The sequence below is a fragment of the Lygodium microphyllum genome, chromosome 29 (assembly GCF_053477565.2).
Source record: "Lygodium microphyllum isolate KBCC chromosome 29, Lygodium_microphyllum_v1.1.10, whole genome shotgun sequence".
Taxonomy (NCBI): domain Eukaryota; kingdom Viridiplantae; phylum Streptophyta; class Polypodiopsida; order Schizaeales; family Lygodiaceae; genus Lygodium; species Lygodium microphyllum.
In genome coordinates this window covers 56,024,181-56,036,024 of record NC_141163.1, presented here as the reverse complement: position 1 = coordinate 56,036,024, position 11,844 = coordinate 56,024,181, and the positions used below count along the sequence as shown (strand labels likewise).

The 11,844-nt window shown below is 39.8% G+C and overlaps 1 protein-coding gene across 1 annotated transcript in view; it reads right to left on the bottom strand.

The window, feature by feature from the left end:
* Window positions 1–1,730: 1,730 nt before the first annotated feature.
* The window catches only part of LOC148010660 (putative RNA-dependent RNA polymerase 1), a 78,761-nt gene continuing 68,647 nt past the window's right edge, over window positions 1,731–11,844 (bottom strand). The window contains exons 4-7 of the mRNA XM_087671400.1: window positions 7,854–8,370; window positions 4,130–6,090; window positions 2,895–3,045; window positions 1,731–2,781 (exon numbers count right to left, since the gene is read on the bottom strand). Coding sequence (XP_087527526.1) covers window positions 1,975–2,781; window positions 2,895–3,045; window positions 4,130–6,090; window positions 7,854–8,370 — 3,436 coding nt within the window. The 3' untranslated portion in view covers window positions 1,731–1,974. The remainder of the gene's footprint in view (window positions 2,782–2,894; window positions 3,046–4,129; window positions 6,091–7,853; window positions 8,371–11,844) is intronic.

The following is an 11,844-nucleotide window of genomic DNA, read 5'->3' as shown; positions in this document are numbered from 1 at the left end:
AATACTACTACCATCATCTTTGTATTCATCGGTTATCTTGAGTTCATGAAGGCTTTGTGATCTCTTCACTAATTGTCCCCGAGTATTGTCGCTATCATTTTTGTCTCAGGTGAGACAATTGTATTGCTTTCATAGAGTAATATACATTCGAGATTCTTTTGTTGTTGAGTACATTTGGTATATGTTTTCATTGTTGTGACTATGTCGAGCTCTATACATCATATGTTGATTGTAGAGTAGAATGTCAGCGTCCACCTATGTCGGCGGCTCTGAGTATGACCGCACCCTACTCTATGGCGCTAGTGCTCAAACTCAAATATACTTCGCATCTATTCTTCATGTCAAATCATTTTGCATAATGCATCATATAATTTGTAGCTCGAGTCTAAAACCAATCGTGCTCTCTAGGGGAATATGTCATGCTACCAAGTACATACTCCATAGCAAAAATATGGCCTCTAGGTGATGAACGACCTCTAGAACCATAGCATGTGCCTTCATAACCACCTGCTTAATAACCATACTATGTTCTTCCATGACCTCTTGACATATCATTTTTCTTATGATAGCATTTCTTCTTAAAATGGTGAATTGTCCACAATAATGACAAGCATAATCTCTATGAGGACTAGACTATCCTCTACCTCTAGAAAAAGATCTCCCTCTGCCTCTAGGTATTAAGTCTCAACAATCAAAAGAGCTACGACAACGAGGTTTCCGTGCGATAGGACCACACATCGTAGTTATCTTTTGGCAACTTGTCACCAACAATTTGAGTAATTTGTCATTTTGACATTATGACTTCTAAAATTTAAAAGAAAAAATAATAATATATAGTGCGACAAACCACTATTCAAGTGCTTGAACAAATCCTAAGCATCAACCACTCTTCTAGTGTGAACACAAGGTATTTAAATAAATTCAAGCCTTTGTGAGCATGAAAGTGGTTTAATTCAAAGGGGGGCTTAATAACCTTTGATCAAGTATCCTAATGGATCAACCTGGTGGCTATGAATGGACACCGCCAAACTGCCTAGGTCTCCTGCATGTGATAAACAGATTGATTCCAAGCTGAACATCCTTTTGTCCTTCGAAATGTGAGCTGGAGCTTCAAGCTCTCTTGTTAAGCCATGGATTAATCTTCTTTCTCTTCTCTATCTTTGTGACATAATCCCCATGCTTATTAAACAAGCAACCCCTGTGCTTTGATTTGCAAGCTGTCCCTGTGCTATCATGCATAAGCAGGCCCTCTGCTCAAGCGGCCCTTGAGCTTCTGGTATAAACATGCATCTCGATTTGGACTCCAAAGCAAGCCGAATCCTTGTTGTTATTCATTATTTTCGGCCTTCAATGGCTTCCATCCAAAGCAGACACTAATGCTCCAAATCTAAAGCTACAATGGCTGCTTGAATTCATGCAGGTATTTTGAGTCGATTAGACAAGGATTCCCCACTACAACAAGTCAAATATTCAAGAGAAGAGCCCATATCTTCCAAGAAAAAGGACAATAAATAAATCTATGATAAGAAGACTCAATTGTAACTATATAAAAGAAACAATTTGACATAAAATTGGTCTTAAATCTTGCTTGACACAAAAACCAACATGGCCTAGAATTTCAATCAACGAGTTGCTAAAAAGGTTGCCATATTGGGCCAAACTATAATATTTCACTGGAAAGATCCCCAAGATGCTTCTTTGAAATTGAGGACAATTTTTTCAAAATAAGAAAATTGATAGTAGAGTCCTTCAATTTCTCTTAACAATATCTAGATACTCATATAATCTGACCCTTAATAACATTCAAAAGGGAAAATTCCCCCCAAAATTACATGTTTTGCACTAGGTATGACTAAGTTGGCCACTCTACCCTGAGAGGCCTGATGGGAAAATTCTGTTAAATCAGCAACCTAAGTACAACAGCATGTACATTTTTCAGATGCCTAGAGATGATGTAAAGAAGCAGTCCAGCTTTCAGATGCCCATACTACAGCCCTTGTTCATCTGATTGAACCTCTTTATACATAAGAGCTTGTCATAAACCACCCAGGGGAAGCTCAGCAGATGTTTCTGTTGCCATGCATCCATTGGTCTAGCAAAGTCTGGATGATATGTCACATGATACCATGCTGAAGCTTTTGCAAATTGCTTGTTTTCTATCTGTGTACTGCTGGGATCATCATTTGTGTCATCAAACCAGGCAAGAGCTTCCCTTTTTAGCACAATGACAGCCTCCTGTATCCTTTCTTTGACTCCTTTTGATGCGTTATTGAGAGTTGGTAATAGCTGAGAAAAGAAGCCTGTGAACATATCTGCTTCATTTTGGACACCATAATAATCCATCACTGCCATGAGTTTCTCATTGAAATGGTTCCTGTATCTCAATGCCCGATCTGTATAAAGATCCTTGCCTGGAAATATCAGGTCTGTATCATAGAAGTCCAAGCACCCTGATCTATTATTAAGATAACTCGATGATGAAATTTCTTTTGCTGCTCTATAAAGCTTCCCTAAAACCCCAGATGAAACATATGTTCTCTTTCCCTGTCTTGTATTTTTCTCCATGAAATCTGGATAAGAATGAGGTCGCAACATTTTGGGAAGGATAGCTGGTACTCCAGTCTTTGGAAAATCCACAGCAATTGAAGCAAGCTCTGCAAGTTCCCTACATTGCCAAGATCTTGCCTTTTCAGGCTCTTTGTCTGCAAAGACCACATGAGCATTTGCAATTGTCCCTAAACTGTCATTCCTCATGTAATCAACAAAATAAGTTTGGATTTCCTGCACATATGTACAGAGAATGATCATAATGATAACTGACAAAAGAATGGTAGAAGAGCACGACTGTTTGATTAATACAAACAGTTCTGTATTCAATAACATGTTTTATGCACCTCAAGGGTTGGAGAATGATCTAAAGCAATGGGTTTGGGTGGGTAATAGTCCATTGGTGCATCCATTGTTGAAGGGATAAGCCTTTCATCCCATGCCACAAAATAAAGATCCCCATCTAAATCACTTCCAGAGCATTCATGCGGATGTGGCCTGTATACATCAACCAACAGAAACAGATTTCTGAGGATTATAGAATTATGCAGCATGTAGATGAATGTGCCAAAACTGCACCAAATATCTGTAAAGTTATCAAACAGAAACAATATTGATCCAAAGAATCCAAGGGAAAGTAATCTGCAATGCAGGCAATGAAAATTTCCATCCTTAGGAGACCAACTCCTACCCACAGCAGCCAATGGGAAGCAGGATCCAGAAGCCTTTCAAGGTTCCTACAATAGTCTATTGACATTTTCCTTTCTCACAACATGCATGAAAACTCGGCGCAATAATAACCTTAGTTCTAGACACCTGAGGGAAGGCAAGAACCCAATGTAAAGGCAATGGGACTAGGCAGCAGTACTAAGCTAGTTACCTATGGAGCCTCCTCTTAAGGAAGTACCATCTTGTCTTTTACTTCACCTGCAGCTGTGTGTGCTGGCTGATGTTCTTATCTATCATCTTGGCTCTCAATCCCTCTAGAGCAGCAACTTAGAAGCTCTTGTTTATCTTTTGTACTTAGTACCTTTATGGGGGAGCTTTGTTGCCTTAAGGGTATCAGTATAGGGGTAAGTTCGCAGTCTTTGAGCCTTTTCAATCAACCGAAGCAGTTGTTTTGGTAGCTGTTTATCGAAACATGTGGATCATTCTTATGTTATGTGATCATATTTGGCATTACAAGTTTCAGTTTCCCTATTCCTGAATCATACAGCTATTAGAAAGTAACATACCAAACAATCTCATTGGCATCTTGAAAAAGCCTCTCATAAGGAAACATAGAAGGCTCCAAATCATTACACTAAAACTTAGTAATGAATAGAATTTTGTATCCATCCGTGGTCCTTAATTGACCAAGAATTAAAACATTCAGGAAACTTTTCAGTTACTAAAGCATAATTAGAAACAGCACGCCAGCACACAAGTGGCCAGCAAGGGTGGCCTAGTGGTCTTTACTCTTTATTTCGTTTTTTGTTTACCCTCAAATAATGCAAATCTGGAAGAAATAAGAATTATACAACAGGTTAGAACGGATCAACATATGCTTTTGGAATTCTCCAAAACAACTGACCAGATTTACCTGCTCCCTTTTTGAGGGAAAACAATGCAATCTACCATGTGTTGAAGATAGGAAGAGTCCACAGCATTGAGAATCCGAATGTCCCCAGGATGGAGGCATGGATTCTTGGCCACCACAACTCTTCCTTTCACGACATGTGCAGCCTTGCATAAACTGGTAACTCCTATGTTCAGAAACTGTTCGTCATCATCCTGTAATTTACTTCCAGAAGTAGCTGATACTTGAATAAAAACTTCCCCATACTCTAAAGTTCCATGCTCATCTAAACAACCCATCAGAACTCGTCCTTCGGGAACCAAGATCTTTGATTTCTTCTGGATGTCCTGAATTTGAGCTCTTTTGAAGGACAGGAGCATGCTTTCGAGAAATGGCTCTGAACGAGGGGAATATCCTGCTAAAAGCATCTCTTTCATGATGTTATGAAAGTCTCCTCCACATGAAGACTCTATAGTTATCAAAGCAACATCCTGACTTGTGAACATTTGATCTAGCGTAGAGATTCTTTCCTTTTGCAACTCTTCAAAAACTGTGTCTACTATTCCAAGAGTAGACAATAAGGTTATTATTTGGCGATTTAGATAGCATGGTAAGAAACGACTCCATTCAAGAATATCAAGAGAAATAACAGAAGATTCAAACTTTTTCATGCTTGGCCTTAAGGAGAGTTTGTACAAAGATGCCGGATGAACCGCAACAACACCTTTGTAGCCCCCATACCTTATTTGAAATGCAGAAGGCGTTTTTCCTTCCTTCTTAGCACATCCACACTTCTTAGCAACTTCTTCACCGAATTCCCAGCTTATTTTTCCTATTCCATCTGAAAAGCAGTATTTAATACCTCGAGATTGCCTCTCAATGTCAGGAATCACTTCTATTTGATCCTGAGAAACATCTGACGCACTCCTGGAAGAGCTGAAGCACTGGCCCATTCTGATTGCACAGTTTGCAATATTCTTTATATTAGAAAATTCACCCATCCACGCGCGAATGCTATTTGCATCAATACCTTCTTTTGATGCAAACATCCACACAGAGTGCTCCCTGAGTTGGCTTGCTGAAAAAGCAAGAAATTCAAACTTTTTTCCTCCCAGCTCAATACCATGCTTCAAAACTTCATGAATTCTTCGAGAGATGTCTGTAGGTCTCTCTCTCAAATCATTTTGAGCACTACTTTTTGATGGAATAGTTAAGGCCTTGGATGAAAGCCCATCCATGTCTTCATCAGAAAATGATACTCTGATGAAATTCTCACTACATCTCTTATAATGCCTAAGTACTCGGTTGGACAGCTCCACCTCTGGTCCAATGCAGTATATCCTTGTTGGGGTAACTTTTATGCGATTAATAAAAACTTGTTCTTCAGCCAAACTTCTTCTCAATGGTCTTCTGAGACACCCATTTTGCAGAATTTTAACTTCATGCACAAACCACTCACAAGGACTGTAGCAAACTTTCCTCGATTCAGATAACTTACGAAAGATTTGCTGTGTATGTGCAAGTGGAGTAGTGGATGGATGTAACTGCTTCAGAAAATCATTGGTTATATTTGGACCAATTAAAAGGCCTTGCTGCACCAGATGGTTGATTTGAAATATCAGAGTAAACGGAAGAGCCTTCAAATCATGTAATTCAAGTGAAGACAGAAGACAATGAGGTGCAGAAAATAAAGACCCTATTTCAAGGGAAACTTTCTCTGAGCACTCTGGCACATCACTGCCAATACTTGATAAAGTATCTAAGAAACTCTGGTATGCACACCTTCCTGCTGTAGCAATTTCTAGATGGTAATAAAATGACTGCCCAACACTCTGATTTTCAGTAAAATCTAGTCCTCGTGACCATGGAATATCATAAGTATTTATGTTGTCTCTGAACAATGTATATCTATCCTGATTTGTTCCCCTCATGCCTATCCATTCGTCCGATGAAACTTTTTGTCCAATTTTTGGTGCATATTTTACCTGCAAATCATCAGGATTAGGCAACACTAGAAGGAAACAATAAAGGCAAGTTCTTGCAGATAGCATAAGAAATCTCAAGAGGTAAAACATTGTATCATCAAGAGAAGCCAACATTGTAGACACGTCCTTGCAGACAGCATAAGATATTCCAAGACAGACTACCGCATGTCACCAAGGTCATTCTTTTCCCAAAACAAATAAGTAGCTGCTAATGCAATGCACAGAAGTACTGTATATCAAGAACATAGCTGAGCCAAAGATTACAGAGTTATCGAGCAACAGATTCTTTGGAAGCTACTATAATAATGTGTACACACTTTGGGATCTCTTGTTGAAGACTGAAACATCATCTACAACAGTGCCTAAATTTGATGAAGCAGTATTATTTTTTTGGAAGGAGAACCATGGGTAAGGAGAACTTTCAATTCCCATGGCAAAGGAGAGCTATGGGCCTGTATATTAGTGTGATGGAGTTCGCTTGAAGGATTCCCATTTCACCTCGTGCTCTCACCTGCAGTCCATACTGTTGGGAAAAAAGAGAATTGAACTACACAACTCTGGAGTAGAGATTGTGTGTTCCATTAGTATTATATTCAAGGCACGGGACATAGGCCTCAATCTAATATCTTTCCACACTCTCTTTCTTGTTTAACAATGGCCCAACTCACAATCCTTGGGCAGGCAATACTTGATTTAGGGTGACCGCAATGGGAGTCTTGGAAAGGGCAAGTGCAATAGAGCCATGTGCACTCCATACAGCCCTCCAAGCACATACCATGCTGTAATTGAACCCACAACCACAGAGTTATTGATCCATGACTAGGTTACACTTGAAGGCACTTGTTTGGAAGGTAGCAGCAGTGTGATATGCTGACGTCATATAAAGAGGATAGGAGGCCAATGTGTTTGTCTAGCATATTTGAACAACCCTTATTAGGCATCTAGACCATCATGTTCCATGGTGACAGTATGCTGCAATGTATTTGGGCAGATTTCCTCAGCAATCCCAGCATTTATTGGGATGCATGCAAGGCACCTCAGTGTGTCTGCTGATAGTTGCTGAGCTCTTTATCCATATGATGCTGAGCCCTTCCCGTATACATCTGCAGATATGTGTCCATTATTTCTGTCACATCCAGCCTTTTACTTCCAGTTTTTCTTTGTATATACTAGATCCTCCACAAAGTCACCAGCCAGGGGTGGACTAGATGTCTTCTTCTTTGAGACTATATAAAGTGTCTTAATTTAATCAATACAAGCTTTTCTCCAACAAAAAGAAAAAGCACCACACTTTATGACCTATTCCACAAAATCTGCACAGTTTATGACTTATTCTGCAAAATCTTTCTTGCGCTGATTGGCCATATTTGTGAGAACAGACCTTTCTAGATGTCCCATTCCAGGTTCAAGACATAGAACTTGTCAAGGTACTTGAAAAAACTATAGTTGTGAAGAGAACATCATACGCTTAGAAACTAGATTAATTCCAAACAAGCTGTCCTAATTCTCATTAAGCTATCAGTTTTCAAGGCAACAGTCTGTATCAAACCCTCTCATGCAGTCGATCAACCACGACCAAGAAACCATTGATTATAAACAAGAATGTTTATTAATAGTTCACTTTACAGATTACAAATGGGTACAGTTTGTAGGATCTTGTTTTTTTTCTCCATTCCATTCTAACGCCAACACACCTAGTGTTGAGTTTGACTTGAAAAGATAGGAAGGTCACTTTCACAGGTCTGAAAGGTGAAAAGACAAACCTGTATCAGAAGTGAGATGTGCTCTTCTTGTGTTTTTGAAGAATGTAAAAACTTCAGCTCCAGGAGATTCCAAGTCAACTTATACTCTTTGAGGTTACCACTGCCACCTAAGAAAACCCTCAACTTTCCAGCCACAAAATCCACCTCCATATTGACCACTCCTTCTGTAGACCAGTACACCTGTAGCTTGTTACTGCTCACAAGGCAACCCATGCTTAACCTTCCAATAGGAATAATTAATTGAGGTCTATCTACTAAATTTGTTGGCTCAAATTCCATCTGAAGTAAACTGCCCTGAAACTTAAGACGGCATTTTTTTGCAAGATTAACAGCCTTTTCTGCCACATCTTCAGCCTCAAACTGAACGAATCCAAATCCTTTTGATTTCCAATTCAACTTTTCAGTGAGTATCTTACATGCAAACACGGTATTGGACCCTATGGTCACACTTAAAAAATCAAAAAGCTCCTTTGCAACAGCTGCATATGGGATTCGTGAGACACGGACTGTACATGATCTGGATCCATGTGAACTGAGACAAATAAGTCAAAACTTACAATGTTTATAAGGACATCAAATGAAAATATAAACAAAAAGCTTCTAAAACTAAGCACACATGCACTAAATGTTCCAACCTCAAACATAACAAAACTGATCCAGAATGTCTAAATATTACACGCATGCAAATATTGCCAACTGAGCTGCTCCTCCACTCCCCATGCAGCCGCTTCTTCCCCCCCACTCCACCTCTCCCCCTCACACCTCACTGTCTATTGTGCCACTCTTGCTGCCTCCTCACATGAAGGTTGCTATGTGCAGTGTGCAGTCAGCTCCCTCCACCTTGTAAGCCCCAAAATGACGTCATTCAAGAGAAGCCAAAAGCCCAAAGTCTGCTTTTCATGATTTTTTAGCACCAAAAGCAAAGAAATACAAATAATTAAATGCATTCATGAGGGAAGGCGACTCATGCATGGGGGGGGATTGTGCTGATTCTCTTTTTGTGCACTCGTCTCTCTCATTCCCTTGTTCTCTTGTGATTTCTTCATTTGCAAATAATTTTGGTTTAAGTATATTGAAGGTGGATAGCAATTTCCACCACCTTCTATGAGGATTTTGGCCTCCTTACCTAGTGTTGGAAGGTTAGGGTGGCAATTTTAGAAACTTCCAATATCCTTGAAGCCATCAGGATTGTGGTAGGAAACACCATAGTGAGCAGCAGGTTATCATCACTAGGCAGCCCAGCCAGTGTCTGTACTGCCATGAGTTTGTCCATCAGAAAATGGACAGTCCTTAGTCTAGGAGAAAGGTAGGAAAATGGGAGGTCGAACCACAAGCGTAGACTACCTTGCAATGGACAACAATGGATTTCATCAAGATTAATGATGTCAACAGCAAGATGATGGACCAAAACTCTTTACAGCCTCACCCACATACTAGACTATAGATGGTGCAGCTAGGCATCACAACCACCCCCACAATAGATAGAATCCTGTTGTTCCTCCATTGTACCAAGTGCAAGATGATGGACCAAATCTCCTTACAATCCCACCCACCTGCTAGGACTATGGGTGGCGCACCTAGGCGTCACCTACAAAGCTAAGACTTCCCCCTTCATGATTCAAATCTTTATCACTTACAAAGCTAGGGATGGTAAGGTTAGTAATCAGTCCCCCCTGCTGGGGCACTCCATCTGAATCAACCACTTCAGGGCCAGGTATAAGTGGAGTAGACCATCAAAGCAAGGCCACAATTAGTAGACATGGTTGGGCTAGAGCTGCTCTCAAAGCAATGGCCTACTTCCATGATATAGACATTCACTAGCAACTCCAAAGTAATTGCAAGGTGCCCCACAAAGGCCCACTTGACAACTTGGCTACTAGAGGTTCACCCTCAAGCTCATAGGATGGAGTAAGTGATCATGAGTTTACATTTGGCATCCTAGAACGTCAACCACCTTCACTATAATAGAGTGCATAGACACAAAAGCTGATCGTTGCAAAGGAGTCACAGCCAGCCCTTGTGGGATGGATTGCTATTCTTTTGCTGCAAGAATGCAAGTTCTCTTCCTCACAAGCCAATTGTGTCATGATTGAGAGGATCCAAAATCGGTCTTCCTTCTCGGATAGGGTGGTAAATAACCTAATTAAGCACTAATTATAGCAATTAACAAATTCGCAAAACTGAAATGCACACTTTACCATACAATCTTGGACATTGGACAACCTGTTGGCCCCCAAAATTGGTGCCCCTTGCGGTATTTCTTTATCTTATATTGCAAATGGAAGGAGTACAACTGAGATCCTTTGATCTCCTCCACTAATCCAAGTTCCTCTTGTTGTCAAAATTAATCAGCAAGCCTCCAAACCAATTTGCCCCTTGGTTTGCTTGGGGATTCACCTTCACCCTGCTCCTTGAAAGACAAATTCAACCACAAATCTAATATTGCTTGGCTGGCTCTTGAATCTCCCTTAAATTTCTCAATTTCAACTGCTGAAATTCAAGTCCTAGGCCCTCAATTCTAAGTACACATCCCAAGGCGGCCGTCTAATTTTTACTGTAAATTAGGGTTTACAACAGAGATTGACTAAAATCTCTTCCTCCGATGGCTCAAACTACTGGAAAATGCTGAGATAACTTGAGGGATGGCTAGGGGATGAGTGAGAATGCTGTAGAGAGAAATTTCAGAGTTTCATCCCAAGAAATGCTAAAAAACTATTGCTTCCCTACTCAAACAACCATGGAAGCTGCCACCTACAACTTAGGACCACCAAAAAGACTGCTGCCCCCTCCTATATGCTTACACCTACACCAAAAGGACCTTGGGCTGCTGTCACTTGCTCTTGGAGAGCTCCAAATTTTTGTCAATTGCCATGGGACTCGTGGCTGCAAATCACATCAGCAGCATCTCCTTGCTCTATAATAGCCTCTTTCTCTCTCACAATGGCTGGAATAGACTTCCACCAACCCTTGAAAACGTTTTTCCCACTTGCATGGGCAAGTTTTGTCAAGCGGCAACCTTCTAATCTCATTTTCTAGCATTATCCACCTTATTAAATTAATTTTTAGAATATTAATTTTAAAAATTAATTTGATAATTATTCTAGTTCTCAAAAAATTAATTTCACTAACCAATAATCAAATTGGCTAGGGCAATTTGTCTTCCAAGTATCCTTGAGCAGTCATTGACCCTTAGACTAGCATTAATTAATTAATTAATTAATTCCTAGTCTCTAATGTCACCATTGACATTAACGGCCAATAAATTGGTCTAGGCCCAAATCTGACACCAAGTACCACTTCGTCGTGTCAAACATAACTTATTACAAATTTTTCCTTTAACACCCATTGCATCCTCAAGGTCCTTGGCCTATTACCATGAAATAAATGCCATGAGCATCACATGTGCTAAACAACCTTGCACATTTGATTAATCAAATGTTATCGGCAAGATTTAAGCATCTCAAAATTTCACGTCCGCATGACAGGATCCTTCACCTATCAAGAGTACTTGATCATCGGTGCCCATTATAGCACATGTATATTGATTGGACTAAGTATTATGTCATGTTTGTAAGACCAAAAGACCATTGTGACAAGATAGGCACTTGATCTCACACTTAATAGTGAGGGCTTCTACATTGGGATCCTCAATGTTCATGGTTTGACCAAGGTTAGTAGACTAACTTAGTTATAGCATCCCCATAAGGTGGATAATAGAGAAAAGAATGCATGTGAAAAGAAATGCTTGGTTGACGTGTAGACTTTAAGTAGTAGAATTTCTCACCCTACAAAGAATGATAGGTATTTTCACATTTAGTTTTGATGTTGTTTATTTAAAAAATATTACCATCTATATAATCATTGGTGTGGACATTGGTATAGTTGTTGGTATATGTGCCAATACATCAGGGACAAATATAGCAACATAAATACCAATGATTATAAGGATAACTATACCGACATATTGTTGTGCGAATGGTGAATGAGGAAA